Source organism: Delphinus delphis, chromosome 2 (genome assembly GCF_949987515.2).
Source record: "Delphinus delphis chromosome 2, mDelDel1.2, whole genome shotgun sequence".
Taxonomy (NCBI): Eukaryota; Metazoa; Chordata; class Mammalia; order Artiodactyla; family Delphinidae; genus Delphinus; species Delphinus delphis.
Window position 1 is genome coordinate 35,187,310 of NC_082684.1, and position 22,616 is coordinate 35,209,925.

A 22,616-nucleotide genomic window follows, 5' to 3' on the forward strand; every position below is an offset into this window, starting at 1 on the left:
CTGAGAATGTGGAGAAAAGGGAACCGTTCTATGCTGTTGGTGGGAATGTGAATTGGTACAGCCACTGTGGAAAACAGTATGGAGGCTTCGCAAAAAACTAAAAACTGAACTACCATATGACCCAGCCACTCCATTCCTGGGTATATATCCCAAAATACTAATTTGAAAAGATACATGTACCCCAGTGTTCATAGCAGCATTATTTATAACAGCCAAGATATGGAAGTAACCTAAAAGTCTATCAACAGATGAATGAATAAAGAAGATGGGGTATATACAATGGAATACTACTCAGCCATGAAAAAGAAAAAAACTTTTGCCATTTGCAACAACATGAATGGACCTGGAGTGTATCATGCTTAGTGAAATAAGTCAGACAGAGAAAGACAAATACTGTATGATATCACTTATATGTGTAATCTAAAAAATAAAACAAACTAGTGAGTATAACAAAACAGAAACAGACCCACATATATAGAAAAAAAACCTAGTGTTTACCGGTGGGGAGAGGGAAGAGAAGAGGGATTAAGGAGTAGAGGATTAAGAGGTACAAACTACTATGTATAAAATAAATAAGCTACAAGAATGTACTGTATAGCACAGGAATACAGCCAATATTTTATAACTTTAAACGGTGTATAATCTATAAAAATTCTGAATCACTATGTTGTACACCTGAAACTAATATAACATTGTAAATTATACCTCAATAAAATTTTTTTTACATTGTAAAAAATTTGTCTTTTTAAAGAAAAACGCTAGGAACCACAATGGTATTGTGTTCCATACAATGAGAGAAAATATGTCTAAGGAATGTGTTTTAATATTCACATAATAGTTAAAAATGAATCTTTTAAAAATATAGTTAATGCTCACGTATTTGAAGCACCCCTCCCATAAGCTCCACTGTACCCTCTTTTTAAATGAAATGTACAAGAAACAAAGGCAAAATTCATCCAGGTCAATCCAAATAAGTTATAGAGTCTTACCCTTCAATTTTAACATTTATTGTTAAAGTCATGGTAGGTGATAAGAATAAGAGCTAAGAAGTAGAATCATACAGAATTTAAACCCAGACTGAAACCTTTTAAAAATAACAAGAATAGCACTCTTACTCCCTACTCTTATCTGGCATAGCTGAGTAAGGGTTCTGTGCTTGCTGACATTCTTGAGCTATTTCTCTCCCTGCTTTAAACATAGGGTAGTTTCTCCCGTGACCCTGCTTGTTTCCCTGGAGAGCTTCACATAGAGCCTTCTGTATAACAACATTAGCTTTCACTAGCAAACGGCTATATAGGAAAGAGAAGGATGAAGAGGGAGACAACCTTCACAGAATATCAACAGGCTGCAGATTAAATGTGCGTTGTTTCCTTTGCTAAATTCCCAGCACAGATTTCCATCTGAACAGTTATAAATTCTTTCCTCCCACATTCCACCTCTGCATTTTAAACCATTTACTCTGGGCCTCTTCAATACAGCACTCTAAGGCTGAGAAAGTTTAGATTTGCATCAATTGTATTTAAAAAAAAATTGTTCTCAGTTTTATGTAAGGTATTAAATCCAAGAAAAGAATATACTAAAGATGTGCATATTCTCAAAATTGCCTATATCTGCTTATAAGTTTTGTTGTTCTTTATATGCTGTTGTTTCAAGGGACATTTTGAAGTTACATGTAATAGCAACATTAATTATTAGGAAATGTCTACAACGAATCAACAGCTGGTCCTAGAAAATCAAATATTAGCATATCAACATAGGAACCTTTCAATGGTGTTTTGGCCTTTGTAGTAAGGTAATGGCAGCATATATAGTATATATCAAGTTAGCTTTTTATTTTAATACAAAAGTACAACATTAGGAGGAGAGAATGAACAGAATTATAGTCAAGACAGCATAAGGTAAAAATGATACACACAAACAAAAAGCACCTTTTACCTTATAATAGTTCTTAGAGCTCATTAATGCACTTGGAGGCAGGGCCAAAGTCAGCGGTGGCTGGGAAACAAATTCTAAATCTGGTGCGTTTGTTCCCTAGAGTTTCAGGTCTGTTCTGTGCTGTTGGAACTCTTGGATTCATCCTACCTCCTCTCAGAAATTACTTTTTGCCTTCTTTAAAGGTGTATCTGCATCAGGATAATTTTTAGATGCTTGGAAGTTAATATATATGAAAGGATGGGTTACCAGTCAGGTGCAAATTCAACCCTCCATGCTTTTTTTCACTGGGTTCTTTCTATCCCTTCCCAGGGCTACGGAGACTGGGTCAGGGTGATACTAGGTAACCTGCAGCACTGGCTTCACCAGCATGGGTTCTAAGTTGGCTGGTTACTTACCTATGGACTTCTCTAGAACTAAACTTTCAGGTAAATACAAATGGTGAATTAAAAAAATAAAATGATGTTTGAAAATATGTGTCACAGACTCTACTCCAGTGTCCACAGAGAAAGAAAAAAATCAGGAGGAAAGAAGAGAAGTTTAAAAGGTGAGATTAACATAAAAACTACTGCCTTTCAGGTTACTAGCAAGACGCTGTGCTCCAGGTTTGGACTACATTGTGTCCAGTTTGAGCCTAAACTGGGGTTTATAGGAGTCCCAGCATACCTTGTGAAATGGTAGGACAGAGCCTTTTCAAGAGTATATTTGAGCCCTGGGAAAGCACTCATCTTAAGGGAAGAAGGATCCAGGCATAATGAGCTTTGCTCAGTGACAAGATGGTGATAAGACAGAAAGGGGCAATTATGGGTGACAGATACATCAGGGCATCCATCACTCAGATATGTCTCCTAGCTTTGTCTCCAGCGGGCTGTTGTTTGAGTGTTACTCAGAGCAGGCACACCTCTGGTGAACTGGAAATAGTGCCTGGTGAAAGATGGCTGAACAGCAGTGTTGCATGGAAGTGGGATGCTCAGAAAGAGCAGACTTGTTTTTGATTGCATGTGCAGCTGGAGCTGGAGACGCAGTTGGAAATTTATAGAAATACTTGGAGAATTTAGCAGAGGGCTGAGTTAATTTAGTAAATGGGGTAATATGCTCTCAGAGATGGGCAATTATAGTCAATGTGCCTCCCTTTGTATTTACAAGTGGGTGAAGCCTGGAGAAACTCAGGTTTTATAAGAACACAAAAATCAATATAAAAGTTCTAGAAAATAATTGTACTTAAACTTCAAAGAATCAGTTAGTACTAATTTTGACATTTCCTTCTTACTCTTCTCACCCATGTCTTCCCTATCTTTCTTGACATAAGTAAAAGTATGAATAGGAATAACACCCAAAGCAGAGCAACATATTTCTCCTATTGTAAAAGGCATTCCAGGAAAATGTCTATCGCTAAAGGACATAGACATCTCCATAATTCTTTGACTTCTGAAGAATGAAATAAGTGAAAATTATGGTATTAAATTTCTTTCTCTTTAGCAACAATCCGCCTAGTTAGTATTCCCAAAATTCATATTTGTACAATAACAACTTCAAAATAAAATCCAATACTTACTTGTCTCCCACAATTCCCAAGTTGATTGTGGGGTAACCATGTTCCTGAATTGTTGCTAAGAGGGTTGAACGATTGCTGTCTCGAATCTTTCCTGGTAAGAGGTCATCTTCAGGATTTAGCAGCTACAAAGCCAAAAAAAAAAAAAAAAAAAACCACTACAAGTTATTTTCTTAGGATAATATTGCCTATTGTTAATGGGGAAAAAATAGATCTAGTAAACAGAGTTTAGCACATCTAGCACCTATAACAGTATCTGGCCCATAGAAGATATATGCTTAAAGGATCTTTGATAAATAGTGAAAGCATAGGAGGATCAGAAAACAGTCCTCCAGAATTAAAAAACATGCAGAAATTTAAGTGGTGACTAAACAGCAGGCCAAATTCACACCAGCTTTGGCTACAATTTGACAGAATAGTGCTCTGGAGATAGCTGCCTTTCTACTGGTTGGTTGTTTACTGGGTCAAATTAAAAAAAAAAAAACTTTCTTTTTTCCTCCCACTATTATTTTCTAATCTGTCCTTCACTGAGAATATTTGAGGAAGAGACTGTGTGACATGATATTCTCAAGTCTGAAGAGAATGATCATTTATCTTTTCTTTCAAGCTTTTGATCTCTTTTGTGAAGTGGGATCAGTAGTAATGAAGAAGTCAAACTTATTTGAAGGAGAGGGAGCCAGATATCTTGCCTCTATTAGCAAACTTAAACAAGTAATACTTAACTGCACACACCCATGATTCCATGACTTTGAACTGAATCACCCTTTAGAGATTTAATATCTACTATTATATGTCAATGAAGAAAATTATAAGAAGCTTATTTTATGTTAGGATGTTCCAATGAAGCAGTGTAGCGTAGTAGCAAGCAAGAGTCTACCTTATTCAGATAAGGTTCAGATTCAAGTTGCCCAAACACATTATGCCATAATTTTCTCATTTATAATATATAGTAATAAAACTACCTTGAAAGGCAGTTGTTACGACTGAGATAATGAACACTCAGTTAACATAGATAAATATACAATAAAAACAATTCTCTGTCCTTTCTTTATGATACATGATATTGAAAGAGCACCTAATTCCCCCCAATTGTTCTCATATTGTTCCTCCTAGGTGCTAGTATGGATGGAATCAGTTCATAACGTGAACACAGATTTACATTTATTAGATTATAAAATACTTAAGAGTAGGAGGTCCCTAACACACACAGACACATACAACATGCAAGTTTAATTTACACAATTTTAAGATATACTTTGATTTCAGAAAATTACAAAATGAAAAAAAAGTACATCTTTGAAGTGAGAAAATCTGGAATATTATCTTAGGAGGTTGAAGGCAAGCCTGCACATTTCAGATGCTTAGGCTGTTAATATGGCCAATACCCAGGGTTTTGTATCTCAGTTCTGCCAAACAATGACCTAAAGCCCCTTTAGTCTTCCTTCTGACTCATTAGTGATACCATGTGGCTGGATCTTTGGCTTTATGTTGGAAAAGTAGTAGCTTTGCAAACAACTGTCCCCTTAAAATATCTGCAGAAAAACTTTGATCATCTTATTCACTGTCACCTGGGAGACTTCCCTTCAAATACTGCACTAATCTAACTTAATCAGATCCCATGTGACACTAACCCACTTTCATCCTTTGTCACTGGCAGAGCTTGGAAAATTGCTATTGCAGTACTAATACAGATTAATTTTCTGATCTTAATTAACACACAGTTATTGAACTTATAATTTTATAAGGCCAAGGCTTGCAGCTTTTAAACTCCATTAATCAGACAAGTTGCTGCAGAAAGAAAACTGAATGGTTATATAATAGTTTTTTCACAAAGGGTACTGACCACCAACTGAGTAATAAGATTTCCCCGTTATTAGGGTGGTTTCTTTGCCATTCATGTTCCTCTCTGTTATTTTGCTGCACACAGTTCCAGAAATAATAGAACAATTAGCGATCACTGGAGAACCAGTTGTTTGTCTGTAAAATTGACATAATGAAATAATAGCTAGTTAAGTGAGGGTATGGGATTTCCAGTGCATTTTAAGTATCTTCAAAGAAAACATACAGAATCGAATGGAAGATTATAAGGTTGCATACACTAGAATAAATTCACAATATTCCTCTTTAAAAATGTAATCTTATTTTCCAGCTTCTTATACTTCTAGTCATCTCTGGAATGATGCCTGAAACTTATTGTAGTTAAAATATAAAAGAAAAAATACAATATAAAGTAAAATAAAACATAACCAAAACAAACAAACAAGAAAACAAAAACATAACCCATTATCTTGATACCTTGTTACTTTCTTATCTACCCCATACTAAATTTCAATTTCCTGTTTCTGTTATTGTCAATGGTGCCACTGTATTTCCAGCTTTCAAACATTTAGCCTTTGATTTTTTTCCTTTTGTAGTCCACTATCTTCCCAAAGGTTTCAATCCTTAATCCTTACTCCATCTTTTTTTTTTTTTAATGTTTTGCTGCTTTATACACAGGAATCCATCTCTTCCTTGACACTACATTTTTATTGACTCTCTTATCAACCCTCCCCATCCCCCAATTTCAGGCATTCAATATATCTGAATTTCTGCAAAAGCCTTATAATTGGCTATCTTGCCGACAGACTCTTCCCTTCTGAGAAATAAAATAGACACATCTACTTGCAAAACTGTACGATTACTTGCATAACAGGTAAACTGTACCAAACTGTGATATGTAACTATCTTAAGTCAAATTGTTATAACATAAGCTTGTTCAGACCTGTATGGTCCTATAAGATTATGGACAATTAGAGACCATGGTAACTCCATATGGACTCGTGCTCCAAAGATAAAATGAAATTGTTTCAGCAACTCACCTATTTCACAAAATGTGATCAGTCTGCCTAGACCATACTTACTAACTACCTTAAAACCACCTCATGACCAATCCCAGTCCTCAAAATCCTGTAAGTATCCTTCTGTAACTTCCTCCTCTTGAGACACTACTGAGACTTTCAAGGTGATGCTCTTCCTTGCTCAGAAACTTTAATATATCCAGCTTTGTATGATCAACAGGTTTCCTTGGTGGCCTTTGTATTAGGACAATGATGGTCATGAAGGTCCCTACCAACACTTAGGCAAGACCTCATGCCACCACTATTCTCATATTGGTTACATTGCACTTCACTGAGGTCTTTTGAGCCTCTTTGCTCAGGGGAGTCTTTATGATGGTAAGTCCAGCACTTACATTAAACTCTGATGCTTTTTTGTTGAGCTCCCAAAGTTAGCTGAAATTTATTTTGTTTTTGAAGGGGAGCAGAATAGGCCACCTCCAAATGTGCCCATTTGGCACATGCATTACTTTCAGCTGAAGGCAATCAAGACCCAGCAGACTCAATAAAAACATTTACTACTCCCTTAACTGCCTAAAAGAATTTAGATAGGGGGCCTGGCCCAGAAAGAGAGCCATTACCAGAGATAACTTTTTATCTGACTTACCTGCATGGTAGGGCAAACATCTGATTACTAAACATCTGTTCTTCTCATCTTCCTGAACTGCCCTTCTCCCCTTTGAAGCCCCAGGCCCTATCCCATTCCCTAGCTCAGACTGACATTCAAGCCTCAATTGCCTGACTGCCTTTGGGTCTCATATTTTTATGGGATTCCTGTATGTACAAAATTAAACTTTTCTCCTGTTGATCTGCCTTATGTCAATTTAATTATTAGATTAGCCAAAGAACCTAGAAGGGTAGATGGAAAATTTTTCTGCTCTAAGAGTAAGATTCCCAGGACTTTTTGGTTATCTGACTGAATTTGTAAGGATTTTTGTTTTCCTTAGTGTTGGTTTGCTAAAGTGTTGATTTGCTACTAACCATTTTGTTTGTCAACTGGCTACATTGTTGTGTGTCTGTAAGAACTTTTCTTTGTTTATGTATGAGAAACTGGCTTTCAGAGAGATCTACCTCCCCGTTCTGGCCTGCTGACTTTTAGGGTTAGCTCTCAAGGGTTCAACTTTAGTTTTTTTTTTTTTTTTTTTAAATTTTTAAATTTATTTTTTTATACAGCAGGTTCTTATTAGTCATCAATTTTATACACATCAGTGCATACATGTCAATCCCAATCACCCAATTCATCCCACCCCCACCCCCCACCGCTTTCCCCCCTTGGTGTCCATACGTTTGTTCTCTACATCTATGTCTCAACTTCTGCCCTGCAAACTGGTTCATCTGTACCGTTCTTCCAGGTTCCACACACATGCGTTAATATACGATATTTGTTTTTCTCTTTCTGACTTACTTCACTCTGTATGACAGTCTCTAGATCCATCCACGTCTCAACAAATGACCCAATTTTGTTCTTTTTTATGGCTGAGTAACATTCCATTGTATATATGGACCACATCTTCTTTATCCATTCGTCTGTCGATGGGCATTTAGGTTGCTTCCGTGACCTGGCTATTGTAAATACTGCTGCAATGAATACTGGGGTGCATGTGTCTTTTTGAATTATGGTTTTCTCTGGGTACATGCCCAGTAGTGGGATTGCTGGGTCATATGGTAATTCTATTTTTAGTTTTTTAAGGAACCTCCATACTGTTCTCCATAGTGGCTGCATCAATTTACATTCCCACCAACAGTGCAAGAGGGTTCCCTTTTCTCCACACCCTCTCCAGCATTTGTTGTTAGTAGATTTTCTGATGATGCCCAGTCTAACTGGTGTGAGGTGATACCTCATTGTAGTTTTGATTTGCATTTCTCTAATAATTAATGATGTTGAGCAGCTTTTCATGTGCTTCTTGGCCATCTTATGTCTTCTTTGGAGAAATGTCTATTTAGCTCTTCTGCCCATTTTTGGATGGGATTGTTTGTTTTTTAATATTGAGGTGCATGAGTTCTTTATATATTTTAGAGATTAATCATTTGTCTGTTGATTCATTTGCAAATATTTTCTCCCATTCTGAGGGTTGTCTTTTCGTCTTGTTTATGGTTTCCTTTGTTGTGCAAAAACTTTTAAGTTTCATTAGGTCCCATTTGTTTATTTTTGTTTTTATTTCCATTACTCTAGGAGGTGGATCAAAAAAGATCTTGCTGTGATTTATGTCAAAGAGTGTTCTGCCTATGTTTTCCTCTAAGAGTTTTATAGTGTCTGGTCTTACATTTACGTCTCTAATCCATTTTAAGTTTCTTTTTGTGTATGGTGTTAGGGAGTGTTCTAATTTCATTCTTTTACCTGTAGCTGTCCAGTTTTCCCAGCACCACTTATTGAAGAGACTGTCTTTTCTCCATTGTATATCCTTGCCTCCTTTGTCATAGATTGACCATAGGTGCATGGGTTTATCTCTGGGCTTTCTATCCTGTTCCATTGATCTGTATTTCTGTTTTTGCACCAGTACCATATTGTCTTGATTACTGTAGCTTTGTAGTATAGTCTGAAGTCAGGGAGTCTGATTCCTCCAGTTCCATTCTCAGCCTTAGTTTTAAGGACTTTAGATATATATAAGTGATATTTTCCCTGTTGACTGGCTTTTAGCTAATGAATTCATGGATTCATCTAATAATAAACTTGTACTTCTCCTGGCATAAGTTGGCTTCTGTTTTATCTTTCTTGCATTTATTTTTCTAGAAAGCATAGTTTCATCAAGGAAAATTTGGAATTGCAGTGGTCATTTTGGAGTACTTTTGACATGACAATTATTCACTTGAAAGCACTTTTAGAATAAAGGGTGAATACAATTCAGAATATTCAATGATTGTCACTTTTATTGTTATGCACTGCTTCAAAATGAAATTTTAATAAAAATACAAAATATTTACAAGTTTGTTAAACCCTGTATTGAGGAAATTCTCTGTCTTATTTGTCTAAAAGAGAAATCACTTAGTTTATTTTAAGAGACCTCTCTCTTTGTTTCTGTTCTTCAGAGATTTAATCCTACCTTGATGGAATAATCCTATTTAATTCTATCTTGATGGTCTTGATGGAATTGTCAAAGGGCCTAAGACTGGTTGTAATAACTTACTTTCTCTCTTTTTAATGTATTGAAATGGGTTTGTCTGCTTCTAAGACTTCTCCTCTTTGCAAAGAGAAGGTATTAGAACTTTATAGGTCAGTAACTATTACCATATCCATTGCAAACAGCTTCCTTATACATCCTTACTTTCTCCTTCTTTTGGAAAATGTAATTAACTAATTATGGACATTAATTAATTATGGACATTAATTAATTATGGCCACACCTTAGAAATACCTAGATAGTCCAGACAAACAGACCTAACACAAAAAAAGGTGAGAAAAGTCAGATTATAAACTCTAATGGAGAATGGTCTTATTCTAAATGGCTTTTAATTAAACTCTGAAAAAAAAGTTTTAATTGAGAGTTAAATTAATTGCCTTGGTTGCTTGGATGTAAGAAAGAAAAAGGAACATACAGAGCTTTTAAACATAATCTAAGGAGTCCTTAAGAATTTGGTTTATAAATACAGAGGTTTACAAATTGTATTAGAAAAAATTCATATTCTATTTCTATTATCATGATTCTGGACATGTTAGACTGATTTAATAATTTTAGTTTAAAAACTGTCCTATGTCTTTTTCCTAACTTTACTACCACGTAAGAAAGTTATACTAGTATAACATTCTAGTTATGTAAGCCTTGGGTCGCTCTGCTTTTTTTTTTTCTATTCTTAAAAACTCTTATTTAAAAAAAATTTTTAAAATTAATTTTTATTGGAGTATAGTTGATTTACAACCTTGTGTTAGTTTCTGCTGTACAGCAAAGTAAATCAGCTATACATACACATATATAAAAAATCTTAATAGGTTTTTTTTTTTGGCCATGCCACACGACTTGTGGGATCCTAGTTCCCTGACCAGGGTTCAAACCTGGGCCCCCGGAAGTGGAAGTGTGGAGTCCTAACCACTGGATTGCCAGGGAATTCCCTATTTTCTTATTAAAAAAATCCTAATTTGAACCTTCTAAACTGTGTTCATCTAAATATGGGGATGACGATATGGAATGCCTCTGTGAAAAGAGACTGATGAGGTTCAAGACATGCCACCCCAAAATATGGCATTTGGCATAGTGAATATTTTAAGCTGAAGGAATTTGAGAAATAGTACATGCAGGAAGGACTTTCTGACTTTCCCCTGAAAAACGTCAAAAAACCCTTATGTTAGAGGTGCCCTCCCTATGCCCAGAGGAAAGGAGCATCCTTATCTCTGAAGATGAAGGGACAGAGAGAGGAATCTGAAGGAACAGGCCTTGCTAAGTTTCCCCCAGTTTACTACACTTTCCTCATGACTTCTGTCCTTTCATATTTCTCCACAACTTTCCATTTTTCATCAAAATTAATTAAAAAAATGCTCAGGTTTAACTGATTCTTCAGGTCTTCATTTTTTTTAAATGAAGGCTCTCGTGTTACATAAAACTTACATTAAATTAATGCTGTGCTTTTCTCTTATTAATCTGTCTTTTGTTACAGAGGTAATAAAATTCAGAGCTTGAGAAATTAGAAAGGTAGAGGAAAAAATATTTTTCTTCCCTTACAAGATGAATTCTTATAACGCTTCTATTAAATCATGATTTTATAAGAAATTAAATTTTAATTGCCAGATCCTCAGTTAACTCTAAGATCTTAAACTAATATTAATTTGATTGACTGGTAAATAATCTTGGATATGTGGACACTGTAATGTTTAATATACCAGTGCCTGACGTAGAGAATGGACTTGAGGACATGGGGAGGGGGAGGGGTAAGCTAGGAAGAAGGGAGGGAGTGGCATGGACATATATACACTAACAAATGTAAAATAGATAGCTAGTGGGAAGCAGCCGCATAGCACAGGGAGATCAGTTCAGTGCTTTGTGTCCACCTAAAGGGGTGGGATAGGGAGGGTGGGAGGGAGTCGTAAGAGGGAGGAGATATGGGGATATATGTATATGTATAGATGATTCACTTTGTTATAAAGTAGAGACTAACACACCAGTATAAAGTATAAAGCAATTATACTCCAATAAAGATGTTAAAAAAATATATACTAGTGTTTATATTAAGTACATCATTAACAGGTTAAAGTAACCATCATTAACAGGGTAGAAAGGATATATGAAGATAGAGGAATGCTTGTGCAAGGTAATGATTATGTTTTATTTATTAGGAAAAAACAGAACAATATTTTTCTTAAAGTAAAAATTACTGATTGTGCCAAAATATAAAGGAAGACAGTAAAAAATAAATTTAGGAGTATTATTCAGTAAAGTATAGAAGGTCTGAAGGGCAATGACTTATTGCTTGGCAGTAATAACTACAAATAATGAATATACAGGAAGAATAATATATATTAAAAACATTGACAAAGTTGGCTACATGACGTGGGCTTATTCATAAGGAAAAACGGCCTATGGATCTTTTATTGTAAATTGTTACCAGAATTTGGGTTTTCTTTTTGTTAAAAATGGCTAAGTTAATTTGTGTCCAGATAACAAAGGTCCCTTTTTATAACCAAAATATTCTGTTAACTCTCTGGTTTATGGCACATTCTTAAATCATTTTAATCAAAAGCTTCTAAAAATAATGGTTACTTATTGTTGATTAAAAATATTGTCTGTAAATATTTATTGTCTTTATTTATGACATATTAATATCTTGTTTCTTCTGACAACTCTTCTTGGTTTTGCCTTTCCCAAATTTGGAATAAATCTGTTGTCTCTTACACATTTTAAGCAATTTTTGAGTTTACTGGATGGCTACTACATAATACAAAGATTTACTCCTTTCTTCTTATAAAGAGAACCATGCTAAAATATTTGACATATTTTCACGTACAGGTTTGGAAGTCTAGAATCATGGCTTTGAAGTACCTTGCAAACTTTGGTAATATATTTGTCCTAATGTTTGTCTGTATGGCAGTGGCCGAATATATAAACTCTAGAGCCTTAAATGTTGCTGCATATTTGCTGTAAGCTATATGGTTCAACAAATTATCATGAAATAAAGAGTACACAAAGGCATGGTGCATGTAGAGATCAAAAAAACTACCTCAGAAAACCTAATACACAATCATAGCCGATCAAAAAGTGGTACCAATCTGGATTGATCACATCTCAAAGATAATGAGCTAATTTAGGCTGAAAGTGACCAGAAGTGGGGGCACTGAGAAATGAAATTGAAATCAGAATTTGCAAAAGTGTACTATGACTTTTAATACAGATAAATTGTGCCAAACCATAATACAGAGCACAAACTGTCTTAGCTGAAATTGTTTTTTAACACCAGCTCATTCAGAACCACATGTTCTAAGATCATGAACAAAATGATTTAATAGTAACTCCACATAGATTCATATGTTCCAAAGATAAGGCTACTGACTGTCCAGTTCCAGCAACCTGCCTAGATTACAAATTCTAATGAGTCATACCCAGGGCTCTGGTGGTCTTTGTACGGGGGTTTTGACATTTCTGTTGCTCAGGAGCCCACATCTACTGAAAATGATCTTTCTCAAACACCAATCTTATGACTTTCTCCTCCTCAACTATACTCAGCACTGTCTCCCTGTCTGCCAATCCATGGTCATTTTTTACATTGTTAAAAACTATACTGAAGGATCAAGACTCACCTCCTTTAAGAAACCTTATAAAGGAAGAAAATTCTGACGCATGCTACAACATGGTTGAAACTTGAGGATATTTTGCTAAGTGAAACAAGGCAGACACAAAAAGACAAATTCTATATGATGACACTCAGATGAGGTACTGAGAGTAACCAAATTCATATAGATAGAAAGTAGAATGGTGGTTGCCACAGGCTGTGGGAGGGAGGAAATGGGGAGCTGTGTTTAATGAGTATAGAATTTCAGTTTTGCAAGATAAAAACTGTTCTGGAGATTGGTTGCACAACAATGTGAGTGTACTTAAAACTACTGAAGTATACACTTAGAAACAGTTAAGATGATAAATTTTTTGTTATGTGTATTCTACTGTAATTAAAAATGAAAAAAATTAAATGTCACTGATGACCTTGGCAATAATAGTTTCAGGGAATAGTGATGCCTTTAAAAAAGAGGCAAGTCAGGAAGGAAGTATTCCACTCTTCCTGGTAGGAAGGGAAAGATGGTGAGTGAGATTAGGTAATGGTGGAACATCAGGTGGAAATATCCAGAGGAAGTTGTAAATGAAGGCTTGAATTTACAAAAGAGGTTAAGTTTAGGGCTACAGATATGGGAAGTTACCTGCATATATTTGACATGAGAGGAAAACTCTAAGGAAGAATTTAGAGAGAGTGGAAGACACAGCAGAGAACAGCATCCTAGGGGAATATTCCAATTAGGGAATGGGATCAAGAAAAGGAACGATGAGGAAAAAAAGTAGTAATTGGCAGGGCATCAAGAGAGAACAATCATGGAACACCAGGAAAGAGACAGTTTCAAGGTGGTGGGTGAGGAATGCCACTGATGTCAAACGATATAGACAGGTTAAGGAAGATAAATATCAGAGCAGGTTTTAGAGGTTAGGAGGTGAATAGTATACTCAGGAAAGCAGTTTCTGTACTAATGGGGGGCAATAATGAAATTCGGGAGTTTGAGGAGAAAGTGCAGAGTGAGGAAGGAAAGCCAGCATGTGCAGACCTCTCTTTCAACAAAGCTGGTAGTGGATAGGAGGTGAATATGCAGTAGCTCAAGGAGGCAAGAAGGTGTTTAAATATAGGTTCTCTTCTGATAGCGGTAATCTTTGTCTTTTTGGATGTGAAAGGAGGATGAGCCACTAGAGAGAAAATAATCAGAGAACATAGAAGACACAGGAAGTAATTTAGAAATCAAAGTTCTGAGGAAGGTGAGAAAAAGTGGGTCTAAAGGTAGAAGTAGAGGAATTGTTCTTAGAAAGAAGTACCTTTTCCTTTTAGATTGGAAGAAAGGAGGATAGCTAAAGGAATGGGGAAATTTTCGAGGTAATGAGATGGGAAGAAGAGGGAGATCTCATCTAGTTCAGTTTGACAAATATATTTATTTTTTACCTTTACTTTTTTCCCATAAAGGTGGTTAGGTCATCTGTCAAGAGTACAAAGTAGGGCTGCTACTGAGGTTTAAAGAGGGTATAGAGTGTATGAATGAACTATCATACTGGAACTGGAAGAATGTACTAGAAAATCAACAAGACAGTTACATCAGAATTACTGAACAACTTTAAGTGCCAGGTTGCCATTAAATGGCAGTAATTTGTAGTTGTTCAGGTAATCATAGTTCTATGAATTTTTTCAGTAATGTTTTTCTGCTTGGGAACAAAAATGGAGAAAGTGGAGAATGGAGTCATTCACTTTGGGTATTACCACAGTAAGCAAAGGAATAGGTTAAAGGAGTGAAGCTATCTGAAGTGTTATGAAGGCAACTTTAAAGTGGTGAGTCATAGTCCTTAATCTGGACAAGAAGTATAGTGTGGCTAGAAGAAAGTAATGGACTATCTAACCTGATAGGTTTCAGAGATTGCCATTAAAAAGCTGGGGAAATGAAATTTAAGGAAGTGGGAAGCATTGTGGAATAGTGGAAAAAAGTCATTACAGCCAAAAGATTTAGGTGTGAAACCAGGCTTCATCACTTACACAACATATATAATGTTGGGTAAGTTGCTTTGTTTTTGAGCTTCAATTTTCTCTTATGTAAAAAGAAGGATAATTATATTAACCTGATAGTGTTGCTTTAATCATAAAGCACATAGCGGTACTGGTCATAGTAGACACTCAACTTCTTATTCCTTCTCTTATTAGTGGGGACAAAGATTTTAAAGATTCTACTTTTATAATAACACCTGCTTGTGGCAGCTCCCAAAGAACAGTATATGGAAATTTTAGACAGACTTTATATATCTAAAGTTTAAACTTGTTTGTACAGACATCTGTTATTGAGAGTGGCCAAGAGATTTACAAAAGACAGAATAAAATAAGGAGAGGCATAGTGGAGATAAATACACTTAGTTCTGTGTATGTGTATGTGTGTGTGCGTGAGAGACAGAGAGAGAGAGAGAGAGAGAGAGAGAGAGAGAGGAAGGGAGAGAGGAAGAGACAGGGAAGGAGGGGGTAGGAAGAATGAGAATGAATAGAAATGAATGAATGAGTTATGGAATATGGCAGAAGGTGACTGAAACTAGAAGAAAACTCACCATCTATGGAAGGAATATTTATTGCTAGTACTTTGGGTAACTAGATAACAAGCATACAATCTTGACTTCCTGAAGCTAATGGCAGCTGGCTGACTGATGTCCAGTTTAAAGACCTAAAATTCACCATCTACAGTTTCAAGGGAAACAAAATATTTTATGGAATGGAGCTCATCTTGATTTTTCACTTTCTCTTATCTTCTACCTTGAATTCACTGGCAAATCCTGTTTGTTGATTTTACCTTCAAAATGTATCCTGGATCTGATTACTTCTCACCATCTCCACTACCATTCTGGTCCAAATCTCTTGCTGGAGTATTGCATATCCTTTTTTAAATTTATTTTAATTTTTAATTTTAATTTAATTTTGTGTGTGTGTATGTGTGTGTGTGTGTGTGTGTCAGGCAATTTTATCAGCATTGGTAATACAGTAGTGAACAAACAATACAAGCTTCAAAGAGGTACAGACAGTAACCACTGCATATCCTTTTAACTGGCCTCCTGGCTTTTCACTTTTTCTCTCCCATATGCCAAGCCATACATATAGAAGCCAGAGTGATCATTTAAAAATTTAAGACATTTTATGTTCCATGATGTTTCGCTTCCTCAAAACTGTCCAGTTAGAATAAAATGATCTTGTTTCTGTTACCTCTCCAACCTCATCTCCTTTGACTTTTCTCCTTTCCCTCTATACTTCAGCCACATTGGCCTCCTTGCTGTTCCTCAAACTTGATAAGCATGTACTCCAGGGCTTTAGTGTTTGTTGTCCCCTCTGCTTGAAACACAGTTCTGCTCACGAGGCATATACCCTCAATGGCTTCAGATTTCCACTCTAATTTCCCCTCATCAGTGTGGCCTGATTAGCCTTTGTAAAACAGAGGACTCTACCTGTCTACCAGTCAGGTCCGGGACAAGAAAACCAAAACTCCTCTAGGTATTTCAAATGGAGGGGGTAGGAGAAGAGAGGATTTAATGCATGGGATTGGTTACAAATGTGTTGGCAGAGTTGGAGAAACAAAAGAAGAAACGTGTATTACTAAAGATCAGTAACTGCAGTCACCATCGTCCCCAGGGCTGTTGGAGGAAAGTGATGTTACTGAGTTGAGGAGATATACTCCTGCTACCTTCTTTCCACCTTCTAATACCATGTTAATGCATCTCAATGGCAAAACCTAACTGGACCACAGCTGGAAAGAGAGTCTGGGAAACTGCTTTCAGGCTTCCAGCTTTATTGTATAGGGGAGAGAACAAAAGAGCTGATGTGGAATAAGTTTCAATAGATAATACCTGGCATATACCTCTTCTGCTAGCATTCTGTATTATCTCACTCGGCTTTTTAAAAATTCGTATCATTTACCACTATATGTTTGTTTATTGACTACCTGCCCCCCCCCCATCAGAATATAAATTCTGTAAGAGCAGGGGCTTTGTCTGTCCTGCTTGCTGCTGTATCTCCAGGAGTCAGAACACTGCCTGACATCAGTATGGTAGCATACTAAAAGGGGAGGGGTTGTGAGAGAAGACTGCCTCAGTGGAAAGGAGTATTTTATCACTGACATTGTTTAGGATTGCCAGTGTATGGTAATAATAAAGAACAGAATGACTTGTAGTTAGTTTTATTACTGTTTTCGAATTTTCTGCAGACAGTGCATTCTTTTATGTGAGGGTAAAGCCTTAATAAAACCCTTTTGCCATGTCTAAGGACAAATTTGAACTTGGGTTAACTTTCTAGCTCAGTTCCTCTGGAAATCTGATAAAGAAAAATGTCAGCTTGTTAGTAGGCAACACTTCTTCTGGTAAAATGGTCTCTGATTAGTAACTTGCATATGGAATGGAAGAAATTACAGATGACCTATAAATCCCTAGTGGAAAGCCAAGCTTTGGGCTTCCGCGAATGTGGTGACACTTGAAGCTGGGCATATCCCTTGTAGGGACTCTGGAAGTTGCCTAAGATTGTTATAAGAAATATTGATTCCTATGTAGGAGATGGTGCTTCTAAGTTGCTGGCTCCCATACTCCCCTAGTAGAATTCTTGTTCCCTTGCACTTAAATGTCACTTGAAGAACAAAGAGAACAGCTGTTGGATGGCTGTATGAACTGCTAAGATGACTGGTCCCACTGAAGAAAGCATGATGCTCCCCTGCTGGATGCTGAGTTTCCTGTTCAATATCTTTCTAAGTAAGCTGGTTCAAGGTACAGTATATTCATATATTGTTAAGTCTGATGTTTAGTTAAGAGAACCTCTGGTGAGCATTCCAGCGTGTAACAGATGCTTAATAAATATATATTGAACAAATACATGAGGTTGGAAATGTACGACCACAATTAAGTAATTACTGAATGGTATTCTATTACCTAAATTTTAACGTGCATAGTTTGTCGAAATCAACAAATGTCTACAACAGCTGGTCTGTGTTAGTTATTGTTTACAACTCTACCTTCCCAATTCTAAAAGAATTCCTTCATCCTGAATAAGATCATGTAGTCACAAAATACAGAGCAGGCTTTAAATATAGTATACATAGACATCTTGTATGGCATTCTTTGGGTTGGCTAAGGCTACTGTTCTGCTTAGCAATATACCACACTGGATTCAAGAGGTGGCGTATGTGAAGCCATACATATCAGGGGAAATCAGAACTAATACTTAAGGGGAGCTTGTGCTGTGACTGAATAAATTATAGACTTGTCACATTCATAGACAAATGTAATTTCTTTTGGCCTTTCTGAAATAAATGAATACTTTTTTTTCCTTATTATTTTCTGGCTATCTGAGGATCTCAAGCCTCAGGAGAGATACTATGCATTATTTATTACTTTTATCTCTAGTTTCCAGTATAGTGTCTGGCATAGAGGTATTCAACAAACATTTGTTGAACTAAACTATATGGTGATAGAGAGTCATAATAATAGCTAACTTTGGATGGGAGTAAGGAGGAATGTCAAACTACATGGAGCCAGAGATCATGGAACTTAGAAGCATTATTCCCTTGGAAAACCATGTTAAGTACAGCAGGCCAGAAAACGTAGGGGAATCTGTCAAAGCTTCTCTAAGGACAATCAAATCTATGGGGGCAGGGAACTAGGACTACAAAATCTTCTTTAGATTCTACCATGTATGTACCATCTCTATTCTCACCCTGTCACTTTTCCCTACTACTAGTAAAGAGTTTTAATAAAGGTTATAAAAGATAGCTTAGGGGCTTCCCTGGTGTTGCAGTGGTTGAGAGTCCACCTGCCGATGCAGGGGACACAGGTTCGTGCCCCAGTCCGGGAAGATCCCACATGCCGCGGAGCAGCTGGGCCCGTGAGCCATGGCCACTGAGCCTGCGCGTCCAGAGCCTGTGCTCCGCAACGGGAGAGGCCACAACAGTGAGAGGCCCGCATACCGCAAAAAAAAAAAAAAGATAGCTTAAAAAATACTACCAATGTACTCTGGGGGATAACTGATAATATTAATCCAGGCCTACAAAGTCATTAGGAAGAACACAATATATGTAGCTTAAACAAAGTTGCCTAATAACTAGTTGTCCATTAGTTTGCTCATTGTACTTAGCTTTCCTAAACCCCATGAAGTCACTTAGATGCACAAAGCATATAAATAAATCTCAAATAAGAATAGATCATTAAGTCAACCAGTTTAACAGAAATTTCTTTCTGATGCTAAACATAGTGTCAGTTCGTCCTAGGGATATTAGAATCATCACTTTGTAGATCAATTAAAAAGAATGTTTATTTTGGGTCAGTCAATAGTTTTTGGGAATGACTAGTACACCTATACTGGGAAGTAAGCAAATCTAGAATTCTGATTTACCTCTCCATTAGCAAAACAAAACATTCTTTTCTTTTGCCCTTTCCAAAAGAACTATAATGGTAATAGACCCTTGAAAACATCCATCTCCAAGACCCTAGGAAATTAAAAATAATGGTAGCAACCTCTTTTTAGAGGTTAAAAGAGAAAAAAAAAAAACAAAATCCTGTTAATCTGTTTAAAAATAGTATAAGATCTAAAGGAATTACTTAAAAAAATCTCAATAGTTTGATTCTGCTTTTAGGCTTTGAATTTCCAGCAGATTCACTTTTCAATATTCCCAGTTTGACCTTACAGCTTCCAACTGAAGTTTTGTATAACTTAAACAAACAGGGAACAGGAAGTTTTTCAAGAGTTCTCATAAAAAGACTGACTAAATTCCCCTTCCTAAATCAGGGCTGAAATGACATTTTGACACATTCTGAATAGCATGCTACTAGAGATGCTATCTTTAGAGAAAAAAAAACCCTCTGATTTTCAAATCCTTCCTGGTGATTAAAGATCACATGGAATGTTTAGCAAGAAAAGGGGCTAGCCATGGTGTCCTAGTTCGTTGAATTATTTCCCACACAGAGGTGGCCCATCATCTCAGCAGCAGGGTATGCACAATTGATTGTCCCAACAGACTAAGTACTGGGTTTGCACAGTTGAATACCTACAGCTAGCAGTCAACATTCTTTGTTTATATGTACTGAGTGTGTGGAAGGTCATTGGTTGTAAAATTTCATTTTAATAAATGGAAGGGAACATTTCTTAATATGTAATTTCTAGTTCTTCCTTTTCATTTTCTGTACTTGAACTATCCTGAGGCCAATTTATTATTTCCTTGTTATAGAAATGTGGTAAGATCTATAATCCTTAATGTTCTATTTAGAACACAGAACACAGAATGTCAGAAATACTTTCATCTGAAAGCCCCACTACCCACCATCTTGCCCCTGTTGTCACCCCCCCCAACCTCCGCTTTTTTTCCTTACCTCATTCCCTGTTGACATGACTGCAACCACTGGAAACTTATTAACTTCAACCTCTGTGACACCTACAGTTGCCAGAAGACCAATCTCTGAGGGGCCCATGTGGGTTCCTTTGGCCAAAACACATTCCCCTCTTTTAATGTCATGGCCAATGGGTCTGAAAGTCAAAGCAGAACCATAAACAGTATGACTAAGAACAGTATTTTCTCAACTCAGGGGAAACTTTAGTGTTAAAGAAGGAGGACACTCAAGGGGGAAAAAGTGAAGAGATGAGGCAGGACCAGAATACTAAAACGAAGAGATTCTACAAACTCTATGCTTTTTTAATTAAAAAAATTAAATCACATAACAGAAGACAGAAATAGATTTGTATCTATTGCTGTTAAACAGGAATATGTTACTTCATGTTTGAAAGTTATTTTATAAATTGTTTTGTATCACATTACAGTCCAAAACACCAATTGCAATCTTTCTTTGATGTAAGGCAAGCATTTATATGAAAATATCTAATGCCATGTCCATAGCTTGTTAGCTTTGTGGTGAGGAGAATAATGCTAATGAGGTTACAGTCATGGAGATAATTTCCATTTAGACCACTTAGGCTGGTCCAGTTCTGTGGCTGTATAGGTCCATTCACTCTTGGCCTGCTGCCACAGGAACTGGAGAAGTATAGCTTTGTTACAAAATGTTGAGCAAATTAGCATTAATAGAATCAGGGCAAACATATTCAATTGTAAGAAAAATCATTTGACAAATATACACTACTTATGGTAAGACAGTAGTCTCATCTTTGTATATAAACAGTAGTACATTATTCCATTATTATTGGCAGTCAATAGGGGAGGGGCTTTCAGCTAATTATATAAATACTCAACTCTGAAAGTATCTGTGTTAATATCAAATTCTGGATTACCAAGGGGGTAGGGATGCGTAATTCTGGATTATCTAGGAGGAGGATTAACTGTGGATTATGTAGGTTCATGACTTTGCCTCCTTCTCATGTTGCTTCTGAATATTTCATTTGCCTTTACCAACTTTACAAAAAAGTAGGGAGGGCAGACATGGGATACAGAATTCAGAAAATTAATTTTGCTACTTGTTAAAAGCCCTGAAAGCTAATGGTTAACTGATTGAGCTGTGAATTTATAATAGCCATGCTCTCCTGAGTTCATGATCATGGCAGAAACAAAAGTTGGCTATACATTCTATATGTTCTTACCTGATATCTTGGCCTGGCCGAGCTTGCACCAGAATTCGTACTTCAAGCTCCTCAGTGCCCTATAATAAGAGCAAATCATGTAATTTCAAACAGAACAATCTAACTGAATTTTGATCAATAGAATTTAGCTACTCAGATGCTTTCATCATCAGATAGGCCCAGAATATATAAAAATATAGAGGAACAGAAAAGCCTTTGCTAAACCCTTTGAACATGATGAATTTCTACCACAGTTTCCTGAAAAATCAGGTTTGATGCCAAGGAATGAATGAATGAATAAATAAACAAACAAACATTTTCACTGATTCTCATGCTTTTAAAAAATGTACCAATTCAAATACTGACTCTTACTTTGTAAGCAGCATTCTTTAGGAAAAAAAAAAAGATGGCTACCCTAATAGATACAGTGAATGTGCATGGAGATAACCTTGTCTCTTCTAAATCATGGGTTCAATACTACCAAGGATCCTTGCATACATATCTGCAGGTATTTCTGAAATACTTGCAGAAATTTCAGTGAAGGACTTATAGTTTATCTGGTAGTAGATTTCTATAAATTAATGGTGATCATCATTTTTACATTTATGGACTGTGAATAACATTGTGACACTGGAACTGTGTCTTGTCATCTGACAGAGTCTGTGGAGGCATGTGTTCTGGATTTTAATGTTCTGCTGGCTTCACTGATGCCAATAAATCTGTTGGACAGTTTTAACAGCAGGGCAATGTGATCTGTGTGCCAAGAGTTGAATTTTATAAGATTTACTTGTGGGAAGGTGATTAAAGAGAAAAATCCCCAAATCAAGAAAAGAGGGTGTGTCTCAGCATGGCCAAATTTTACTATATACCCAGCCGAGGAGAATATATATTTGTTATTAATTCTAACTTTAAAAATACAAGATATCTTAAACTTCTCAAAACAAGTAAGATAGCCAGTCATTAAAGCATCAGTTGAAGTTATTCTTTTATTAGTGACTGATCCTCTGGTTTCAATAACTGCCACT

The 22,616-nt window shown here is 36.3% G+C and overlaps 1 protein-coding gene across 9 annotated transcripts in view; it reads right to left on the minus strand.

The window, feature by feature from the left end:
* GPHN (gephyrin) overlaps window positions 1–22,616 on the minus strand; it is a 626,216-nt gene that overhangs the window by 64,406 nt on the left and 539,194 nt on the right. For all 9 annotated transcript variants that reach the window (XM_060004380.1, XM_060004374.1, XM_060004382.1 and 6 more), the window contains 3 exons: window positions 21,613–21,671; window positions 20,397–20,550; window positions 3,488–3,609 (listed from right to left, as the gene is read on the minus strand). In XM_060004380.1, the coding sequence (XP_059860363.1) occupies window positions 3,488–3,609; window positions 20,397–20,550; window positions 21,613–21,671 (335 nt within the window). The remainder of the gene's footprint in view (window positions 1–3,487; window positions 3,610–20,396; window positions 20,551–21,612; window positions 21,672–22,616) is intronic.